Source organism: Nannospalax galili, unplaced genomic scaffold, assembly GCF_000622305.1.
Source record: "Nannospalax galili isolate Female #2095 unplaced genomic scaffold, S.galili_v1.0 scaffold886, whole genome shotgun sequence".
Lineage (NCBI taxonomy): Eukaryota > Metazoa > Chordata > Mammalia > Rodentia > Spalacidae > Nannospalax > Nannospalax galili.
In genome coordinates, this window is record NW_008355971.1 from 2,558,700 (window position 1) to 2,582,206 (window position 23,507).

General features: G+C 49.8%; 1 protein-coding gene across 1 annotated transcript in view; it reads right to left on the minus strand.

The window, feature by feature from the left end:
- Positions 1-23,507, minus strand: part of LOC103750794 (IgGFc-binding protein) — a 56,579-nt gene that overhangs the window by 14,722 nt on the left and 18,350 nt on the right. The window contains exons 5-16 of the mRNA XM_008854041.2: positions 22,496-23,063; positions 18,801-19,396; positions 16,378-16,963; positions 16,073-16,272; positions 12,003-12,144; positions 9,474-9,811; positions 8,662-9,235; positions 7,704-8,320; positions 6,600-7,143; positions 5,255-5,823; positions 4,342-4,915; positions 2,828-3,027 (exon numbers count right to left, since the gene is read on the minus strand). Coding sequence (XP_008852263.2) covers positions 2,828-3,027; positions 4,342-4,915; positions 5,255-5,823; positions 6,600-7,143; positions 7,704-8,320; positions 8,662-9,235; positions 9,474-9,811; positions 12,003-12,144; positions 16,073-16,272; positions 16,378-16,963; positions 18,801-19,396; positions 22,496-23,063 — 5,508 coding nt within the window. The remainder of the gene's footprint in view (positions 1-2,827; positions 3,028-4,341; positions 4,916-5,254; positions 5,824-6,599; positions 7,144-7,703; positions 8,321-8,661; positions 9,236-9,473; positions 9,812-12,002; positions 12,145-16,072; positions 16,273-16,377; positions 16,964-18,800; positions 19,397-22,495; positions 23,064-23,507) is intronic.

Below are 23,507 nucleotides of genomic sequence, written 5' to 3' on the forward strand. Positions count from 1 at the left end.
GCCACTTACAGCTAAGGGAGGCAACCCACTATTGTTCTCGCCTAAAGAATTAAATGATGGCTAAATTTGTTTTCTCTCCCTATCTAGAAGCCTTTGAGAGGTAACTGACACTGATTCTAGCCACTCCAACACCTATCAAAATACCTGAAAGCAAATTCTGAATCCATCACTCTAGAGTCCAGCCTTGGAAGACAAAAGAAAAAAGAAAAATGAGCTATTACCTTGGTGCTAACCATTGCCCCTTACCTCTTCAGATATTTTCAGGACCAAAATCCAAAAACTAACTCTTACTAATTTTGATCAGTTGTTACTTTCCTTCCCTCCACATGTATAAACGCCTGTCAACCATCAAGGACCCTGTTGAGATGTATGAAGAGGGAACCCCTGCTGTCTGATAGACCCCTAATCCAGCCTCTCCCACGTTGACCCTGTCTATCAGGAAGTAGTAAGATGACAACGGCACCCCCTGTCCTATAACACAAAGTGCTGGAATGTTAGGGTTCAGATAGCCCTGCCCCCTCACCAACAGGGCCTCACAAGCCCCTGAGATAAGGGAACTGAGTTGATAAGCACTCTGGTCTTTGAAGTCAAGAGAAGCAGACTTTTCTCCACTGTTTGGCCAACACAGCAGGATTCCCCTTTGATCTCTAAAGGGGGCAGGTTTTAACAGTCTCTCTCTCCCACTTCCCCCGCCCAACTTTAAAAAAAATATATCTTCCTGCCTTCTGCATCCTTCCAGAAGCCTCCCCCTTAAAAAGACCCCAGCTCATGACCCGGGCAGACATTTTCCCTGCCTGGAAGGGAATCTGTCCCATGTGTTCCTTTGCTAATAAACTCTATTCCAGTGGAGTTTAAAAAAAAAATTTTTTTTTTTGGTCCTTTTGAGACAGGGTCTCTCTGTAGCCCTAGCTGTCCTGGAGTCACTATGTAGACCAGACTGGCCTTGAACTCACAGAGATCTGCCTGCCTCTGCCTCCCGAGTGCTAGGATTAAAGGTGTGTGCCACCATGCCCGGCTTCCAATGGAGTTTTGTCCTGGTGCTTTCTCCAGATCAACCGAATTCATCCATGGCTTACTTTATCTATCACTATGTAGTATTGATTTGAGGATAATGAGAAGAAAAAGTCTGTATTGCTCAGTACACATGTAGGATTAGTTGAATCCCTGGATATGGAAACTTAGGATTCAGTAGGCTGACTGTAGCACCTGCATTCCCAATTCTTCCATGTTTGTATCTCTATATAGATTCTCCTTTAAATGCCAAATTAATAAATCCAAGAGGAGTCATTGTACAGAGGGTCAGGAATGAGATGGGAAGGCTTAGACAGAGTCAGGGACAGGAAGGGGAAGTACAGGCAGAAGATCAGGAATGGGATGGAAGATACAAGAAGAGCGGTCAGAGGAAGCTGCTGACCTGACCTAGGAGACCCTGGCTGGTTTCCAGGAGGCAGTGAGACCTGAGGAAGGGTTAGGTTTGGCTCCACTTGCAAACAGCACAAGCTAGCACCATTGGCTGATGAGTAGCCTTGGGAAGGCTTCCCTTTGCACGGTTTCATTATTTGTAAACCATCTCCTTGGATTGTTGTGATTATAAAGTAAATCAACATTTGTAACACACAGAAAGAGCTTTCAAAGAGCATTAACAAGAATAAATTAACAACCAAATCCCAATTTCATTATTGAAAGATTGTTAGCTGGGCCACCCACTAAACAATTGGCAATTGCTACTCTTTTTGCTGAATGGGATGAAATAGGGGGTAATGCCTGTTAAGGTTCAGATAGCCCTGTCCCCTCACCAACAGGGCCTCATGGACCTCACAAGCCCCTGAGAAAAGGGAACCGAGTTAATAAGCACCCTGGTCTTTGAGGTCAAGAGAGGTAGACTTTTCTCCACTATTTGGCTAACACAGCAGGCTTCCCCTTTGATCTCTAAAGGGGGCAGATTTTAACAGTTTCCCCCCACCCCACCTAACTTAAAAAAAATCTTCTCACCTTCTGCACCCCCAGAAGCCTCCCTCTATAAAAGACCCCAGATCAACAGACAAACCCCAGGCAGACATTTTCCCTACCCAGAAGGGAATCTGTTCCAGGTGTTCCTTTGCTAATAAACTCTATTCTGCTAGAGTTTTAGCGTTTTATCTGTGCCTGGTGCTTTCTCCCAATAAACCAGATTCATCCATTGCCTACTTTACCTATCAATGCCTAGTGCTGAGCCTTAGATGTCTATGGTGTCAGGATGATGATTCAGTCATTCTATAGGTGAAGAAGTGAAGTTCAAGGAGAGATGGGTAGAAGGCTCATAATTCCCCAACTCTTAAATGGAAGAAAGGGTGTTTGCAGATGTGGCTAAAGCTCTTTAGATGGAGAATTTGTTCCGGGTTATTTAGGTAGGCAATCACATGTATCCTCACAAGAGAGAGACACAGGGAGATTTTATGTCACACACAAGTGGCGGCAGAGATTGGAGTGGTGTGGTCAAGGCAAGGAGTGACTGAGCATTCAAGGTGGGGGAGGCAAGGGACAGATTCTCCTCTGGAACCTCTGGAGACAGTGCCACCCTTCCATCACCCTGACTGTAGCCCAGTGACCCTCGGCCTCCAGAACTGTGGGAGATTTAAGGTCTCTTGTTTTAACATACAAAGCCTGGGGTGACTGGACACAGGAGCCACAGGACACCAGTACAGGGAGGTGACTCACATCAAGTCCCACAGCTGGGAACTGCTGGGGCTCCTCTGTCCCAATCCTTGAACAGAAACTCAGAGCACAGCAGTGCTGAGTCTCTCTCAGTCTCCTCCACCCACCCTGCCTACCTCGAGTCCCTGCTCACCGGCAAGTATCGGCCATTGTGGGTGCAGCCGCAGTTTTGGGCAGGGATACACACACCCTCTGAGAGCAGGTAGTGGTCATCACACTCACATCCTTCAAAGCATTGGTTGGTGCAGCCAGTGAGGCCAGAGAGTGCTGCACAGGAAAGTTGGCAGGAGTACGTGCAGAGAGAGTAGTGGCTGTGGGCAGGGCACTGAAGAGCTGCAGAGAGAGGAGGCAGGATGGGTCGCACCTACCATGGGATACTAACTGAATCTGCTGTACTCTTAGCCCTGGGTTGGATGGTACTGAGGACCTTCAAGTGCTGAAGGTAGCCTTAAACTCTGTCCTACAAAGCTCACATCCAATGGCACAGAAAGCCACAGACCAGAATGTCCATGCTGCATTGGAGAAACCAGACAGGTATGAAATCTGAGACAGAGCATCAGGTCTGGAAAAATGAGGCGCCAGGTCAGTCTGGAAAAGTGATGCGCAAGGTCGGATGGGAAAGCCTGGGAGGAAGGGTGGCGCAGGGAAGTGCAGGAAGAGGGCGAGGATAGGATAGGGTGGTATGGGAAGAAGGCTGGGATGGGATGGGAAGTCGAAGATGGGGGGAATGGAGAGGTGGGGTTGGGGATTGGATGGATGGATGGGGAGGTGTAGGCAGAGGGATGGGATAAGGAGGCTCTGGCAGCGTGTCAAGGCAGAGTATCCACAAGGAGTGGGCAGTGCAGGGCTCAGAAGGCACAAGAATGGGCTTGACGCTGGGACAAGAGAAAAACAAGGATATGTGAAAGACTCATAAAAATCAAGGAATAAAGCTCTGGGCTCAGGCTAACTATTACAGGCCAGTGGGCTGTCATCAGGTAGGCATTGGGGCAGGGAAAAAGAATGAAAAATCAGGTTTGGGGTGAAAATCTGGTTTCAGTTGTAGACATAGGTATAGGAACTCCAAGGACCACTAAGGGAAAGTATCCAGAAGACATGGGATACATGGGCTTAACATTCAGGAAAGTTCAAGATGGAGACCCTGTCCATAGTGAGTACTGTGACAGTACATAGGGTGGGTGATGGCCCAGAGTCTTGGTTCCTGTCCTCAGGAGACGAGGAGAAATGGCTCTGCTCCAGAACACCAGGGGACTATTGTCATGGAGAGTCTAAGGAGACCCGTTCCTGCCCTGTGGATTTGAAGGAGGAATACTGGGCTGGATTTGGGAGTCAATTTGTCCTTGCCCTGGGGCTGTGAGTCCTGTGGGGGGGGGTCAGTGAACAACAGACACAGACCTTTTGTGGGCTCCCAATCTACCTAATACCCTTCCAGGTCCCCAGAGAAAGAGCTGGGGATAGCCCTGAAGAGATGTGGACATGGGTGGAGGGCTACTGACTGGAGTCTGAGACCTCAGAGCCATAAGAAAATGAGGGAAGTGACAGAGGATGCTGTGGCAGGGCAGGAGGAAGCCCTGTCACAGACAGGGACTTCTGAGCAGCAGACAGGGGAGGGGCCAGGAGTCCCACAACGGGCCCACAGACACTCACGGCAGAAGCTGTCTGTCCTCCAGGGCTTCATGGTTGCGCCAGCTGCCTGACAGTCCGCAGTGTAGGCTGCTAGGGCGTTGCAGAGGTAGGTTTTGTCGCCCTTATGAGTACACATGTTCTTCACACATTGGCGGAAGTATTCCGAGGGACTCCAAACCCTGTGGCAGAATGCGAAGGGACCTTCGGGGTCCTGCAACTTGCCACAGAATTCTTCTGTCTCATATGCTTCTGCCTCCTCTTCTAAGCACACAGGGCAGCCTTGGGGCCCACAGCCCTCAGTGCATCCCTCAGTGGAGCCGGGAGCTCTCCAAGCAGTTACAAAGCTGTCCACATTGGGGGCCTCTGCACCACTGGGCAGCATCAAGTCGTCACTCCAGTTGCCGTTGAAGTTCCCACAGAGGCCACAGAGACGTCCACGGAAGGTACTAGGGATGGACAGGAGGACATGGGCCTTGCCGTCATAGAGAAGCTTCAGCCCCTGGATCGACCGCACAATTACATTTTGGCCTTCAGCGCTCATGTGCACTTGGTCTACAGCCACAGGCAAGGTCACAGCTTCACCATCTACGGTTACCTGGGTGGAAGGGTCAGTTAGGATGGGGTGGGATCATGATTCCTCAATTTAACACAGGCCCTCATAGCTCCTGCATGGGGCTTTGTGTATCTCAGAGCCTCATAGCAGAGCTAAGTCCCTTTTAGATGGAGTGAGGCCATGTTAAACTCTCAGAGTGGGGCCATGTCTTCAGCAGACTCCAGGATGGCGCCTTTCCCCACAAATTCAGAACCACCAGGGTAGGGCTGTGGTGCTCCCAGGACTCTCAAGTTGGCCAGCAAGCCCCTTGCAGGCTACAGAGTGAGGTCTGGGTGGGGCTGTGTCCTCACCAGAACTCTGGGCAGGGGAATGTCCACTCACCTTTTGCCCTTGAGACAGAACCACAATCTGGTCAGCCACAGCTACCACCACTCTTTGAAGATCTCCATTGAAGTTCTTTTCAAGCACAATGGAAAGCAACTCTTCTTTAGATTCTGGGTGACAGACTTGGGCCAAGACATAGTAGCAGGAGCCATGCATTTGATAGGCCAGTCCATCAGGGCTGACATAATAGTCGCCCTCAATGATCAACATCATTCCATTGCTCTGGGGATGACAGCCACGGATGCCATCTTTTACCTGGCACTCCTCATAGGGCCCACAGGCCTCTCTCTTGCAGCTGACCTGGCCACCTGGGCTGCACTTACAGAACTGCTCACACTCAGGGCCTGGGTAGAAGGTGGCACCCAGCAGGTAGTAACGTCCATCATGGAGGCAGCCACACTGGCCCACAGGCACACAGGTGTCACCGCTGAGCACAAACCCAGAATCACAGACACAGCCCTCACGACAGGTGGTTTCACAGCCCTCGGGGGCTGAGAGGCTCGGGCAGCTCACGGGGCAGGAGTCACCACAGAGCTGGTAGTGGCTGTTGGCAGGGCACTGGAAGGCTGTGAGGACAGGACAGAGGAGAGTCAGATAGGGGCAATGGTGGAATCTGGCCTCAGGTGAGACAGCCTGCCTGGGGCAACCTGAACAGCTATAGGAATTGACCTAGAATATCTGACAGGGCAACCCACTGTGGGATCTCAGAACTGAGGGGCACAGCCAGGTCTCCCTGAGCAGGGTGTGCTATACGTCCAAAGACCAAGTGACTGGTTGGTGGATCTGACTATGTGTATCTGAGCAGAATGGATTAGAACCAACTATGCACTGAGGAGGTGGCCTTGACCCAGGAGATCTGCCTGAGGAGATGCTCCATACTCAATCTATGTGGATCTTCCCGGGGCAGGTCCTGACCAGTGTGCGGCAGGCAGTGTAGAGTCTACCCAGGGCTCTGAGGCCACTTCTGTGTGGCTAGCTGTATTATTCCAGTGTGGGAATCGGCCCAGGGCCTTCTGACCAGGTGAAACTTACAAGGCCTCTGTGATATGTGATATGACTGTGTCTGGCTCATGTCCCAGTCAATAGGATATCTGAGCACTGAGTCTCCCAGAGTGGTCTGCACACAACGATTCTGACTGCGGGTGTCTAACTGGGTCCCTCCCCAGGCCTATAGGACTCATGTTTTTCAGTGTATAAGTGCCAAAGTGTGTCTCTGACAGGAGATACCTGCTGGGGGTGAGGGGTGAAGGAGGGTGGACTTCGAGCTCCATGGAGGCAGGAAGCCCTTGGAAGGGGTGGGGGAGACCCCGTCTACGTGGAGACTGTGTGGGTCAGTACTCACGACAGAAGTCCGGCTTCCTCCATTCTCCAAGCTGGGCTCCAGCGGCCTGGCAAGCTGCCACGTAGGTGGCCACTGCAGGACAGAGTCCTCCTGGATGGCCCTGAACTTGGCAGGCATCCAACAAGCAATCCTCGAAGTACTGCTCAGGTGGTATGAGGCTGTGGCAGGCTGCCAGTGGGCCGTCTGGGGCCGAGATTATCCCGCAGGCATCAGGACCACGGAAGGGTTCCTGTTGCTCTGGAGTACAGGGTTTTGGGCAAGGCCCGGGCACACACTCATCACAGCCTGGGGCACCTCCCACCTGCCAGCCCTCAGGTTTCCCTTCCACTGCTGTCAGGTCATCACTGGGATTTTTGTTGTAGTTCCCACACAGGCCACAAAGGGTGCCCGCGTAGGCTGCAGGCACACGCAGGCGCAGGAAGCTGACCCCATCAAATGCCAGGGAGACTCCAGAGGCAGTGGTGATCACTATATCTGAGCCACTTATGTAAGCCTGCAGTCGGGAGTCCAGCTCGAAGGGCAGAGCAACGAACTCTCCGTTCACCTGGTGTGGGGAGAGGGGCGGGCAGTGAGTGGTGATACAGTTCAAATCCTGTCTGCTACGCAGAGGCTCTGGGACCCAAAGTAGGCTGCCACCCGTTATGTAATAGCAAAGAGATGCAGTGTCGTTGGCTCTTTTCTGTTCATGTTCTGTTTAACAAACAAAAGAAAACCAGAGCCTGGAGAGATGACTGAGTAGTTAAGAGCATTCTTCCAGAGTCTTCTTCCAGAGGACCCGAGTTCAAGTCCCAGCACCCTCATCAGGTGGCTCCAGCTGCCCAGAACCTCTGCTCTAGAAGATCTGATGCCTCTGGCCTCTGCGGGCAGCAGCACACACGTGCACACTCCCACATGCACAGACCCATGCACATAATTGAAAACAACAACAAGGGCATGATTATTGTAGCCTAGGCCTGCCTGGAACTGTCTGCAATCCTCCTGCCTCAGCCTCCCAGTGCTGAGGTTACAGGAGTGAGCCTGTCCACTAGAGAATAGCCCATCCCTCATCCTTTCCTGCACATCTGAGGACAGCATGGGCTTTTGTGTGGCTCACAACCCACTCACCTGTAACTGTCGGGGCCAGTGGGCACTGAGGGTCAGACTGAGGCCGTAGATATACAGAGTGACACTATGGGTGTAGCTGACCGCCTGGCTGCCCCTGTGTTCATTTGCCACAGTGACATTGAAGTATTCGGTGCCCATGGGTTGTGCCTCGCAGGGTGCACTTAGCAGGTACTCGCAGGTGCCTTGGAAATCAAATTGGTGCCCATCTAGGGTGAAATATTGGGGATCACCCCAGGCTTGGCATTCAGCTGTGCTGGTGGGTTGGCAGCCAAGCTGGCCAGAGGGCAACAAGCCACACTGCTGACCCAGCAGGCAGCTGGTAGACTGGTAGACCAGGGAACCACCCTCAGGTTCACAGTGGCACAGCTGAGAGCAGGTGGCATCGCTCCAAAACTCACTGCCCAGCTCGTGGTAGGTGCCGTTGGCCCAGCAGCCACAACCGCCGTCCAGGGGAACGCACTCCTTGCCACTCAACACGAAGCCCTGGTCACACTGGCAGCCCTCGACGCAGGGTCCCTCACAAGCATCTGGGGTTGTCCGGAGTGCAGGAGATGGGCAGGTAGCTGGGCAGGGTGGACCACAGAGCTCATAGTGGCTGTTGACAGGGCAGGGGATCTCTGTGGGCAGATGAAGGAAAGGAAGGAGAGAAATCTTGTTGGTGTGTCCACTGGGGTCAGGATGGGAGGAGACACAGAGAGAGGTGGGGCAGGGAGGCTGAGAGATCCAATGACACAGAGACAGAGATGCCAATGGAGCCAAAGGAGAGACAGAACATGCGAGAAGAGATCCTGAGCCAGACAGCCAGACACAGCCAGACACCCCCAGACACAGCCAGACACAGCCTGGAACAGAGACCGGGAGAGCCCAGCAGGAAGACCCCAAGGTGGGGAGTGATCCAGCCCCGCCCAGCAGAGTCAAGGTCAGACCCCCGGCCCTTGCCCTGCTCTCCACCACTCACCACAGCCGGCCTGCGTCCTCCAGTCCTTGATGGTGATGCCAGCAGCCTGGCAGGCAGCAGCATAGGCAGCCAGGACCTCACAGAGTATGTCTTTTAGGCCGTTCTCCTGGCAGAGGTCCAGCACACAACTTTTGAAGAAGTTTTTCGGAGCCACATAGTTATGGCAGCTGGTGAAGGGGCCCTCTATGCCAGGTATCAGAGGTCCACAGAAGCCAGGTCCCTCAAACTCCTCCAGGTGATCTTCAGGGCATGTTGGGCAGGACCCCTGACATTCATCCCAGCAAATGGGGTCCCACTCTGGAACCCGCCAGCTGCCACCCCAGGTGGACATTGAGGGAGCCATTGTGCCGTTAGGGAAGAGTTGATCATTGTTGGGGTTTTTGTCCATGTTCCCACAGAGCCCGCACACCACGCTATGGTAGCTACTTGTCAACGTAACCTGTACCAGTGAATTCCAGTCATAGGTGACCTGCAGCCTGAAGTCAGTCACCAGCACAGCCTTTGAGAGTGCATTAATCACTGAAATCCGCCCACCAGCCAAGGACACAGGCAAGGTTGTCAGCACTCCGTTCACCTGGGGAGGGAGGGAGGCCAACAGGGGTCATGGGAGCTGCAGATGCCCTCATTCCTTTCTCCTTCCTGCCAAGGCCTTCCTCCTGACTGGCTGACATTATAGTCTACTAATCTAAGCTTTAGGGGACAAGCACTCACATCTGATTTTTTTTCCTAGGTCTCTTGCTTGATCTAGATCTCCCCCCATTCTTCCTTGAGATCCTAATATGGCCCTCAGGGAACCATCCTGCTGATCATACCAAGACATTGCCATTCTTTTTCTTGTGGAAGGAGATGGTGGTGTTGTGGGTAGTCACAGTGACCCTCTTCACATAGGACACAGTAGGGTTGCCCCGGTTCTCATGCTTGGTGATGATGGTGAAGGGAGTCAGGCCCTCAGTGCTAAACCCAGGGCACTCAGTTCCTGCCAGAAGATAGCTGCAGGTGCCATGAAAGTTCAGGCTTGAGCCATCAAAGGTGTAGTAGTGAGGGCCACTCCACGTCCAGCATTTGGCAATATAGTTGGGCATGCACACACCCTGGCCACCTTTCTCTGTGCATTTCTCCTGTGGCCGGCAGGTAATGCCTTGGCATGGGTCTGTGGAAACAGGAGACAAGACTTTGAAGGGCTGTCTACCACAAGCATGGCTGTTCCCAGCATCTGCCCAAGTCTGATAATGGTTCTGAGTGAGACCTGATCCCCATGTTCTAACACTATAGGCCCTGGGTTTGCTATGAAAAAACCAGACCTGGATTGTGTCTGTAATCCGGGTATAAATGTCCTCACATTTGAGACTCAGTCCTGGTGGGTTAGTGCTGTCAACATTCGGACTGCAAGGTTCCTTTCTCTGAGTCCTAGGCCTATAGCTTGCTATCTAATTCTGGGGTCCTAACATTCAAGATCCTGGTTCCAGAATTCCCTTAGTTGCCATTTCAGCCCCATTGACCCAGGTTGAGACCTGCTTTCCACAGTCTCTGGGTCTGAGATGTAGGTAGGGGGCCTTTAGGCCTGAGACCTCACTCAGCCCCTTTTTCCCTATGTTTGAGATCCTGGCATCCTTTTCTCATGCCCAAGACCACAGTTCTGGAACTTCCTGAGGAGACTTCAGTGTCAAGGACCCCAACATTTCACACCTTCACCCTGAGTCCCCAGTCCTAGGCTGGGCTGAGGATCCTCCAGTGCTGGGCTCCATTCCTGGGTGGTATTGTGCACAGCCTTAGGAGTCTCATTTCTGCGGCTAATCTTGGAGAGCTTCTTGTCTAAGACTCCATGTTTGCATCACTGTATCTGTGAGTTCAGTTTTGGAACCCCCTTGTCTAGGAAGCCAGCCTTCAAACATACTTCTCTATCTACTGTGCCAGTTATTAATAAATAATAAAGATGGCCTCCTGCCTGAACTGTGCCCTCAGAATTAAGCTTTGTTTGTAAGGGGTACTGGGGAGTATCTGCAGGAGGGAGTGGCCCCTTCCTGTCATTTTTGCAACCTCTTCTAGATGCTACTGGTGTGTGGACACTATAACATTTGCGACATCTGCATCGTGAGTTCTACTGGCCTCTGTTGGCTTCCCAACCAGTCACCTGGTGCCTCAGGTGGCTGTTTCCAATTGAGCTTTTGCCATAACTCCACTGGGGGTTTCATTCTTGTAGCTCTAGACTGCAGGATCCTCTGTCACCCAGTGGGTGCAGCAGTGTCCTCTCCTGTGAGGGTGAGGCACCTTGGTACGCAGTACTTCCTTCTTTGTGATCGGTGTTAGCCTTTGGAGGGGTTACTCACTGTATCTCCTGCGCTTGTGTATTTCTTATCGTTCTCTTTACCTTCTAGGAAATCAGTGCCATTAGTATCCCCCTCCCCTGTGCTAGGGATGCACCCTAAGGCTTTGCACATGCTAGGCAAGGACTGAGCCACATCCTGAAACATGTGAATCATTACCTATTATATTGTTTTCCTCATGCAAATGACAGTATGATACCTTTCTTTGATGGGACCCTGACCTATGTGGCCCACCCCTCAGCATCTCTGAAATCCTCTTCACCTCTGTACATCTCAGCCCTACCTCACAGTTCTGGAACCTTATTCTTTACTCACTTGGGGAGAGGGTTGCCTTCCAGAGAAGGCAGTGCAAGGTTAGAATTGTGTCCCAGGTTAGGAATATGAGCGGGGTTCTCTGAGACTTGAATCCCTAGCAATCATGATCCTTTGCCTTAAGCGGGGGCCACAGTCAAGGTCCTCCCTCTGTCTTGTTGCTGTCTTTGCCTCTGCCCTGGGAGCACTGCCTGAGAACTCAGAGATCTGGGTTCCCACTGATCCCTGCCCCTTGATGCTGGTGTCTGAAGCCCTAAGCCTAATTCTACTCACCAGTGAGAGCACTTAGTGCTTGGTTTCATAAATAAAGTTGTGTCACAGTTCTGTCCCTTCATCTGCAAAGTCAAGAGCTCATAGGGGTAGATGGGAAAAGTTGTGCCCAAGACCATGCAGCTTGTAAGCTCAAATATTTACCATTAGGACTCTGAGAGAAAAGGATTGCCCAATCCTGCTGAGCACCCCAAGGACCTTTTACATCTATCCTGGGGAGGCTTGCCCTGAGGTTTCCACAGCCTGGAATTCCCATAAGGGTTCTTAGCACCCAGACTGGATGGTCTCTGCTCTTGGCTCCTGGAAACCCGACCCCAGGTCTGACATCTCAACCCATAGGCCTTTGCACCTCCCACCAGGAAGTTATGCCACCCTCTGCTCCCAGGCTCTGCCCTGTGTCCCCAGCCACGCCAGCCCAGCCCCACTGCTCAGCACCTTTGGTGATGCAGGTCAGGATGCCTCCTGAGGGCAGGCACACCTGCCCAGGGTTACAGCTGTGTTCCTTACACACCATGCCTGTGCCTGCGTGGCACACACACTGCTGTTGACAGTTTTCAATGAGAACTGTTTGTCCTGGCTATGGAGACAGAGAACATGGTATCAATACCCAGGGGTGGGAGCAGACTCTGGCATGCCCAGTGTTCCAGACTCAGAGAGGGTCAAGGTGTTTGAAGTGGCAACTCTCAGCAGGGTAGCTCACTGTCAGTGAAACTGAGGTACAGCATGCTTTGAGGCTCAACCCATTCATTTATTCATTCACCTTCATTCATTCATTCCAAAATACCCACTAAATATTGCATAGAAAAAACAGAAGTAAATAACCAATAAAAAAGGAAGTTAGGCACAATGTGGTACATGCCTATTACCTTGTCACTTGGGAGGCCAAAGCAGGAGGATTGCTGCTAATTTGAGGGCAGCCTGGGCTACACAGTGAGTACTGAGCCATCTAGGGCTACCCACTAAGACTCTACCTAAAAAATAGAAAAAAAAGCCCAAACAAACAAAAAAAACCCAAACCAAAACAACAACCCACTAACAACCAAGCCCAAACCCAAACCCAAACCCGATCAGAAGTTCTGGTACAGCTTGCCTAACCTGATTTTGCTATTTCCAAACTCTGGACAACATGACTTAACCTCTTTATGTCTCAGTTTCCTCATTTGTAGATTGTAGATATTTAATAATAGGAGTGTCTAAGAAAAGATAACTGAGTTAATATAATATGTGAAATACAGATGCGATGAGAGAGAGGCCTCATTTCAATAATTCAGACTGGTTAGGAAAGGGCTATAGAGATGAAGCAACACTGGAAAAAAGTGCTGATCGTTATCATTGTAGTTTTGTTTGACTTGGAACTGGCTATGTAGACCAGGCTGGCCTTGATCTCACAGAGATCTGCCTGGCCTCTGCATCCCAGCGCTGGGATTATAGGTGTGTGCCACCATGCCTGACCCATGCTGATTGTTTTTGAAGTTAGGTGACAAACAGGTATATGGCGATGCTTTCCAGTACACTCTCAACATATGAACATTTGAATTTTCATACGAAAAAGTCTCAGTATATGTAATGCATATATGCAATAGGTCCCTGGTAAGCATCACTTGCTTGTATGCTGCTGTCTTTACTGTTACTGCTTATGGAAGGACAACCACGATGGGTGCAGGCTTCAAAGTGTTCTCAGTCCTACAAGGGAGTCAGAATTTCATCACAGAGACCCACAGACCTAGAGATCCAAACCCACAGACCCAGACCCAGACACATGCACACAAACACACACATGCACACATCGAGGAAGGGCTCCTTGTGGGAGAGTAGAAAGAGGAAGCAGAGGGGGTTAGTATCTGGTCTAATAGATAAAACCTCATCTTTGCAGTCACAAGATAGGGCAAAGGGTTCATCTCTCCCTGGGGCACTGGGCAGCAGTTAAGCCCTGTTAAAGCAATGCTAAAAAAAAAAAAAACTGTTAGAGGGGCTGGAGAGACGGCTCAGTGGTTAAGAGCACTGGATGTTCTTACACAGGACCCAGGTTTGGTCCCAGAACTCACATGGTGGCTAACAACTGTTCCTAACTCCAGTTCCAGGGGATTTGACTCCCTCTTCTGACCTCTCTGGGAATTGCATGACACAGGCACACTTACATACATACAGGGAATACACTCATACACATAAAATTTCAAAAAAAATATTTTAAAAAACCTGTTAGAGGGGCTGGAGAGATGGCTCAACAACACTGGTTGTTCTTCTTGCAGAAGACCCGGGTTCGAATCCCAGCACCCACATGGCAGCTAACAACTGTCTGTAACTCCAGTCCCAGGGGATCTGACAGCCTCTTCTGACCTTCATGGGCATTGCACTACACGGGTACACTTACCTACATGAAGGCAATACACGCATACACATAAAATAAAAATAAATAAAATTCTTTTAAAAAGTTAAAATAAAACCTTTTAGAGCCAGGCATGGTGGCACACACCCTTAACCCCATCACTTAGGAGGCAGAAGCAGGTGGATCTCTGTGAGACTGAGGCCAGCTTGGTCTACATAGTAAGTTCCAGGCCGGCTGGGGCTACAGGGAGACCCTATTTCAAAAAAGAAAAATAAAAACCTGTTAAAATGACTTCGTGTTGATGATAAATCCTTCACTTTCTCATTGTAAGGGCCCCTGGTGTTCATTTTCCTATAAATAAACTATTGAGCATCAGGCACTTTAATTCCCTAACTTGGCAGCTATTGGACTCTCCCTGGCTACCTTGAACAAAAAGGACTGTCATTCAAACAAGCCAGCCAGGCTAACCATTTATCAGTGCCAGTGGTTTTGAGGCCTTTGTGGATGCTTGGAGGAAATTAGATCGTGATCACAGCTGATCACTCTGGCTCCTGTGCAGCTTCAGCCCAGAGGTTAGTAACTAGACTTTTCCCTAGCCCAAAACTCAGTGACCCTAGATGACTCTTCAACCACTTCCACATAGGACCCAGGTTCGGTCCCAGAACTCACATGGTGGCTAACACAGGAGAACACTGCTGCTGGTGGCCTAGCAGAGACTGTTACTGACTGGTGCTGAAGAGGCAACGATATGATTGGTGCAAACACCCCTCCTCTGACCATATAAGCTGTTCAGCTCCCCTGTGTTGCTTTCATGGCAGAATAACATTAGGCTTCTGGGTGGCCTCTTCTTTAAAAGGTTTATTCACTTTTATTTTATTTTATTTATTTATTTTTTTGTCTTTTTTGTCCTTGTAGTCCCAGCTGACCTGAACTTACTATGTAGACCAGGCTGGCCTTGAACTCACAATGATCTGCCTGCCTCTGCCTCCCAAGTGCTGGGATTAAAGGCGTGCACCACCATGCCTGGCTCATTTTTATTTTATGTGTTGAGTATTTTGCCTACATGTATGTAAGTGCACCCATGTCATGCAATGTCTATGGAGGCCAGAAGAGGGCATCGGATCCCCTGGAACTAGAGTTACAGACAGTTGTGAGCTACCATATGGGTGCTGGGAACCAAATCCTGGTCCTCTGCAAGAGCAGCCAGTGTTCTTAACTGCAAAGCCATGTCTCTGCCCCTTGGGTGTGTTTTTTGTTTATTTTTTTTTTCTTGCCTACTTGTCAGTATTGAGGACTGAGCTGGTAACATGAAGATGCAAGAGAGCTGAGCACAGTGACAACTGAGAGAATGGATGTGTCAGTGAGCGCTGAGCAGTCAGCAGGAAGGACAGAGAGGATGGAGAGCTGATGCCAAGGAAGGGCACAGATGGCTATAAAGAGCCAGGAGAGAGAAGCCACAGGCCCTGGTTGCTGGAAGAGTTCTAGGGTACTGCCAGGCCTTTATGGCTAAGGGTCTCACACTCCAGGCCTGGGAGCTGTAACACTGGCTTCTGCCAGGGCTGAAGACACCTAGGCCTTTCCAGAGGCTGCAATTTTGCCAGCTGCTGCCAAGGGCTAAGGAATCCTTGACTTCTTAGAAGCTGTCACACTTCTGGAGCTAAGGGTATTGCTGCCTGAAGCCTGTACCAGAGCCCCGACCCTAGAGAGTACTCCTTGCTCCAGCCTGCTTGCTGTTGTCAAACTTCCATGGATACCAAAGCCACCCATAATCAGTACTTACTTGACCAGCTTCTTCTTGCCCACCCTTGAGCTTTATCCAAACAGAGCCCAAGGAATCAGCCAGTGGATGGGTTAAGAGTCAGGAGAGACATCTTTGTCCAGACATGGGATACAAAGATAAGTCTTGACTTAGGGAGCCAGGGTAGGACTTAAAACTTTAAAGCCCATGGTTGTGTTTAGAAAGGTCTTTACTACTGCCATGGGGAGGGTATACTAGAGGAAGTAAAAGTGAAGACTGGGCGAGGGTAAGGTGGACCAAGGTAGGGCAAGGAGGGGACAGTGGTGGGCAGAGCACTATTGAGGAGGCTGAATAGGGGAAAGACTCTAGTGCTGATGAGCAGTGGGGAGTGGAGGATCCAGGAAGAGGCCCCAGGTTCTGTCCAGATGGCTGGCTTCCTACCTCATAGTAGACTCCGTTGTGGTAGCAGCCGCATTCCTGCATGGGCACACAGGTTGTGACACTCTGCAGGAAGCCAGTGTTGCATTCGCAGCCCTCAGCACACCCTTCTGGGCATAGTATTGGAGTGCTGAGAGTTGAGCACCCCAGGGAGCAGGTGTCTGCACAGAGCTCATAGTGGCTGTGAGGGGGACACTCCATTGCTGCAAGAAAAGGGTCTGATCAGAGCCAGGGGTGGGGCAGGTGCAGATTCCAGTCCTGTCCCCCAATATCTCCCTTGCCCCAACCCTCAGTGTCCCTTTACTCACGACAGAAAGATTTGGTTCTCCAAGGTTCTACTTGGCCTCCACCTGCCTGGCAGGCACTCACGTAGGCTTGGATGTTGTCACAGAGAATGTTCAGGTTCCCACCACCCAGGCAGAGATCAAAGACACAGTCTTGTAAGGGACCCTGGGGATCTACCAGCTTGTGGCAGGCAGCCAGTGGGCCTGTGGGGCTGGTGAGCAGCCCGCAGAATTCCTCCTTCTCAAACTTTTCCTGCAGCTCAGGACTGCACTTTGGGTTGCAATCCTGTCCTGGTTTGCAGGGAGGCACTGGTTTGCAGGACAAGTTGGGCCCTGGCTTCTCCCAGGAGTTACCAAAGTCATTGGGATTGTCTGCCTGTGAGCCATTGGGCTTCTGGAAGTCATTCTTGGGATCATCATTGTAGTCTCCGCACAGGCCACACATGTGTTTAAGGTAGTTCCGGGGGATGGTGATACCCACGTGGTATCTGAGGTCATAGGCCACACGCAGGCCAAATCTGGTCATTATTATTACATTGGAGCCTTGCTGGGAGACTTGAATCTTGCCCTCATTCAGCACCACTGGTATCTTCATGTCCACGCCATTCACCTGGAACAAGGGGATACCGAGCTTCAGAGGTACACTTTGAAGCAATCTGTCCCTAAATGTTCCCATCCTGTGCAGCCTTGCCTCTCTGTGCCTCAGTTTTGATATTTATAACATATGTGTAAGTGTCTTATAACGGGGTGAATGGTGGTACTCAAAAGATAAGTCTACTCAGAACTTCAGAATGCTACCATACTGGGGAATGCATATTTGCAGATGTAATTAGAATTACAGTTTTAAAGTAAGAACACATTGGGCCGATGACAAATGCCCTACGAGGTCAGAAAAGGAGAAGACAGAGATACACAGGAAAAGAGGCTTGGGAAGAACAAGACAGGGGTCAAGGAACATCTAGAGTCACCAAAAGGTGGAACGGCAAAAAGTCCCTCCCCTATGTCCTCTGAGGGGGTGGGGGCTTGCTGTCACCTTGATTTTGGACATTGCACCCAGAACTGTAAGAATAGAAAGACGCCAAGTTTGTGGTGTTTTGTCACAGTAGCCACCAGGAAATGATTCCAGGTGTCAGTGGACAATGTCCTTAGCTGCTCAGGTGAGGTTATCTTTCACATTGACAGGGTCAATGTCAATACAGCACATGTGAGAGCCCTTGTCCATAACAATGGCTGTGTGCCTGAGTGTCAGTGGGGTATCTGGGGAAATTCCCAGGGTATCTGTAATGCCAGTTTCAATGTGAGACTAAATTCTTCCTACTCAGCAAAGTAACATGGAGTGGCACAGGATTCAGCATATTTGTTTGTTTGTTTGTTTATTTATTGGACTTTTTGAGAGAGGGTTTCCCTATAGCCCCTGCTGGCCTTGAACTCACAGTGATCCACCTGCCTCTGCCTCCTGAGTGCTGGGATTAAAGGCGTGGTGGCACATCTTTGAATCACTTTGGGTTTGCTAAAGGATTATGGAACCTCAGCCTCCAAACAAATGAAGAAATCATGTTGCCGCCTTCACCTATCATGCTAAGGTTAAAATGCTGGTGCGGATGTAAGGTGCTTAGCAGCCAATGGTCTGGAGGCAGGGTAAAATCTGTAGCTGATTTATTGGTGTTCTTACGGTTGCCAAGGGTTGATGGGGGTGTCACAGATTGTCCTCTGTCCTCGAATGTGTCTCTGAACTTTCCTATGCAGTGACTGCCTCATGTTTTCTCTGTGGGTGGGAGCCGTCACGTAGCCCATGCTGGGGTGGACTTTCAGAGTTACATCTATCTTTGAGTTGTCCAAGCTCCTGAAAGTAACCTCTCCCCCATACTCCTGTAAGTAACTTCAGTAAATTCACTGGTTCGCCAAATTGGACTTTAGTGGTGTTGTTCTTTTGGTCTGTCATTGGTTCCCTATCTGGCGTGAGTAGATATTTGTTCTACTCTCCGGAAACAGTGTCACACGATAGGCAGGGACCAGGTATTGTGGAAGGAACTTGGAGTACAAAGGAGGATGAGGAGACGGTTAGTCAATGGGTGGAACAGGATGGACAGAATCACATGGGAAAATGTCCCAGGTCCCTGGAGTCTCCTTGCTCTGGGCTTTCCGGCACACTTGTCCTTTCAGTCCCATTTTTTTCCAAATATTTTATTTATTATTTTTATTTTTATGTGTATGCGTGTATTGCCTGCACGTAGGTAAGTGAACCCATGTCGTGCAATGCCTTCAGAGGACAGAAGAGGCTGTTGGATCCTCTGGGACTGGAGTTATGGACAGTTGTTAGCTTCCATGTGGGTTCTGGACCACATTCTCTCTGGGCTATATTCACTCCTCCAGGACTGAGCGCTGTCCACGCCCCACCCACATGGCACCCCCACCACGCCTCCTCCAGTGCCCGCCTCTGCTCTCACCGTGATTTTCCACTGACTCTGCTTCAACCACAGGGTGTAGTCAGCTACCTGGACGCTGATCCCCCTGGTCACACTGACTTTTCCATTGCCCCGGGCCGTGTTCTCCTGCAGGACTGCAAACTTTTGCAGGCCAGGCCGGGTCCAGCAGGTCTGTGCCAGCACATAGGACCCACAGATGCTCATGAAGTCAAAGTGGCGGCCATCGAAGGTGGTGTAATGAGGATTTCCCACTGCTCGGCAGGTGGCGGAGCCCACAGCTACACAGCCCAGGATGCCATTAGACAACTTGCAGATCTCATGTGGGCTGCAGTATGAGGATTGGCAGGTCACTAGGCCGCCCTTCTGGCAATGGCACAGGGAACTGCACCCAGGTCCAGGATAGAAGTCCTCATCTGGTAGGTGGTAGGCGCCCTGGTATACACAGCCGCAGGAGCCCAAGGGCACACAGGAGTCACCACTGAGCACAAAACCTTCATCGCAGACACAGGTCTCTCGGCATTCCGTGCCACAGCCTCCGGGCACTGGCAGTTCTCCACAGGACAGCAGGCAGCCTCTGTGACACATCTCATAGTGGCTGTGAGGTGGGCAGGACATCGCTACAGAGAGAGGGGCCATCAAGACCAAGGATTCTCACTCCTGGGAGGACACAGTTGATGCCCCAATACATACATGTAGACATTCACACACATACAATACACACACTCACACAATTCACATACTCATACACATCAAGTGGCCCGTCTTCAAGAAGCCACTATGTTCAGTGGGATCAAAGGAATACCCTTTATCAGTTTCTGAGCCTGAGAATTATGATTCTATTCCAAAGCCAGGCGTGGTGGTGCGTTCCTTTATTTCCAGCACTCAGGAGGCAGGCAGATCTCTGTGAGTTCAATGTTAGCCTGGTCTACATAGTGAGTTCATGCCAGCTGGGACTACAGGGAGACCCTGTCTCAAAAAGAGAAAAAAAATTCTATTCCCATGTAACTGTGGTAGGGGTCACCTGTAATGCATTTAATGACTACTAAATTGTGTAAATGCTAATATGTGGTGCAGACTTTGTATGTATTTGTACACAGGGTCTCACTATGTAGCCCTGGCTGGCCTGGAACTTATTATGTAGATCAGGCTAGTCTCAAAGTCAGAGATCCACCTGCCTGCCCCTTCCTCTCGAGTGATGGAATTAAAGGTGTGCAAAACCACATTGGCATGGTACAGATTTTCAATAAGCCTGTACTTGCCTGTGTGTATATAATCTATACAGTGCATGCATGAGTGTAGTATTTTTAGCTTCTTCATTTTATAAGTAGTAATAAAATATTTGTTAGTTTAGTGATTTCAAGTATTAAGTAGTATTTGGTGATGAAAACCAGTCACCAATAGTACATTTTGGTAAAAGCATTTAATGTTATAATGATTAAAAAAGCAAAAAAAACCCTTTCCTGCTTCCCTCCTTAAATGCTAGTCACTCAAATTTAAGGCAGGCAGCTCCATAAAAACAAAACAAAACAAAACAACAACAACCAAAAGAGGACTGTAGCTCACTGGTAAAGGGTTTGCCAAGCTTGTGTCAGGTTCTGTGTTCAAACCTCAACATCATATAAAACCCAAACCAAAAACTCCCTCCAGGGACTGGAGAGATGGCTCAGTGTTTAAGAGTACTTGCTGCTCTTGCAGAGGACCTAGGTTCAGTTCCAGCAACCATGTCAGGGAGTTCACAACTGCCCATAACTCTAGTTCTAGGGGATCGAACGACCTGTAGTGCAGTGTGGTGTACTACAGACAAGGAACCCCCCCACCACATACACATAAACAAAAACTAAAAAAAATTATTATTTTTATTTTATGTATTTGAGTGTATTGCCTGCACGTATGTAAGTGCACCCATGCCATGCAATGCCCTCAGAGGTAGGAAGAGGGTATCAAATCCTCTGAAACTGGAGTATGGATGGTTGTTAGCTGCCATGTGGGTGCTGGGAATTGAGCCCGGATCCTCTGCAAGAGCAGCCAGTGTTCTTAACTGCCCAGCCATCTCTTCGGCCCCAGAATTAAAAAAATAAAAATAAAAATCTCCTCCAAATCCTCGAACACTAAAACTGAACCAAATCAATCCATCAGTGCTGTTCAATACTAGAGGCTCTAAGCATTAGGCCATTTAAATGTAAGTTAACTAAGATTAAATAAGAGGGAAGATTTGGTCTTGGTTATATCAACCTCATTTCAAATGTGCTGCAGCTTCCTCTGGTCTCAGGGCACAACCATGGTGCTAGCTTTGGTGGACAAGACATTAACAAATGTACTGCAGAGAGCCTTGGAAAGTGCACGCACACTGGGAGTTGACTGCTCTTGGAGTCTTTTTTTTTTTTCTGTCTTTTTGAGACAGGGTCTTTCTGTAGCCCCAGCTGGTCTGGAACTTGCTATGTAGACCAGGCTGGCCTTGAACTCGCAGAGATCTGCCTGCCTCTGCCTCCGGAGTACTATGATTAAAGGCATGTGCCACCATGTTTGGCCCTTGGAGACTTGAATCTTGTGAAGGAGCCTGGCTGTCCTGCTTGAACCTGAGACCAAGGGCAGCAGAGATAAGTAGTAGCTGACCTTGCTAGACCACCAGCCTGACAACGGACAGATGTGTACAGCAATCACAGATCATCTAGTCATAGCTAAGCCATTGGCAGTCTGCAGAGATCAGTCAAATTGGCCCAGATTAGAACAGGCTAAAGCCTGGTGTAGTGCCATGCACCTGTGATTCAAGCTACTTGGAAGATGAGGTAGGAGTTTGATGCCACCCAGGCTAACATAGCAAAACCTTGTTTCAGTAGGAGGAGAAAAAAGAGGAGGGGTGTGGAGGGAAAAGATGGAACAGTTCAGAAGTCCCCAGAATCATGAAAAATAATTGCTGTTGCTTGAATTCACTAAATTTTGGGATTGTATATTACACAGCAGTAGCTAACTGATGTAGTGATTAAAAAGAGACTTTATCATTGTGTTCTATCCCCCACCACCTTGAACCACCCCGTTGAACTCCCCAGTTGGCACCTTACTAATTTCCTGACCTCTCTGGACATTCCAAATACCATAGGGACACATATATCTAAAGACTCAAAGCTAACATCCACAAATGAGAAAAAAAATACAACATTTGGGACAGCAGGCACAAGACCCATACAAGCTCAAGCTAGACAAAATCCCAGCACGGAGGAGGGAGGTGGGCATGAATTCCCACTGCTAGCTGAGGAGCTATTGACAATTGATAGCTGCCTGGAGAAGGAGAGTTAGTTTTCTTTGTGGTCCCTGGTAGGTCAACCACACTCTGTTGGATGGCCACACACCTAAGAGTGTACAGGCAGCACAAATCAGACTCACTGGGTTAGAAAAAGTGGTGACACAAAGTTGGGTGGGTAAGGAAGGGGGCCTGGATCTCAGAGGAGTTGGAAAGGTGAACAGGATCAAAATGCAATGTGTGAAGCCGGGTGTGGTAGCACTTGGGAGGCAGAGGCAGGCCATCTCTGTGAGTTCAAGCCCAGCCTGGTCTACATAGCGAGTTCCAGGTCAACTGGGACTACAGGGAGACCATGTCCCCAAAATGCAAAAAAAATGCAATGTATGAAACTCTCGAAGAACTAATTAAAAAAAACTAACCCCCCTCCCCGCTAAATAAACATCAGTAGGAACACCTAATTGCCACTGTTGGTACTCACGGCAAAATTCCTCAGTCCTCCAGGGTTGCACAGAGGCCCCAGCCAGGTGGCAAATAGTAGTGTATGTGGCCAGTGAGTCACACATTGGCTTAGTTTGGCCTGGCATCAGGCAGCTGTCATAGATACACTCTATCAACGCACTGTTGAATGCGGGAACTTGCCAACAGTCCCCAAATTTGCCTTTTATGTCACCAAACAGCCCACACTTCTTTTTGGTCCTTAATTGTTCTTCTATCATGTCTGCCAATTCAGGACACATAGGCTGTTCAGCTGTTTTGCAGCCGGGCCTTGTCTCCACTTGCCAGCTCTTCCCAAAGTCCCGTGGGTCAAGAGCTTGGCCCCATGTCTGCTGACCCAGGTCATCATGTGGGTCCCCATTGTAGTTCCCACAGAGCCCACACACAGCCTCAGCATAGCTGCTGGGTACCCTGGCAGACACATGGGTGTCCCAGTTGTAGCTGACAATCAGGCCAAAGTCCATGCGCACCACAGCATATACGCCTTGGCGGAACCCCACGATTCTTCCTTCAGCTGCTTGGAAGGGCAGGTGATAAATGGCATCGTCCACCTGGGTAGAGATGCAGGAGGACCGACAGGTCAGAATATTCATGTTCTCGCTCACCCTCTCCCCAGCTCAGGCCACTCTTCCCTTCTTGCTGTTCTCTCGAACACACTGTTGCTTGCTCCCTCCTCAGGGCTTTCCACTTGCTGTCCCCTCTGCTTGGCACACCATCCATCACCCCAAATCCATCAAGCTAAAATCCAAATCCCGGGCTGCTGGCCTTCAAAGCCTGCTGATGGCCCTCTAAACCTCTCAGTTCAGTCTGACCTCAAGACCTTTGCATTTTGACATTTAATACACGTTGGTTACGGATACTCAAGCCTTAAGTAAAACATCATTGCAGAGAGGTGGGGAGCATTAGTGATATCATCTCTCAGGATCCTCTCTGTAGCAAGCACTGGGATTCAGGGGCAAGATTTCTTCACTCTGAGGTTGCTGTGAGGACTGAGT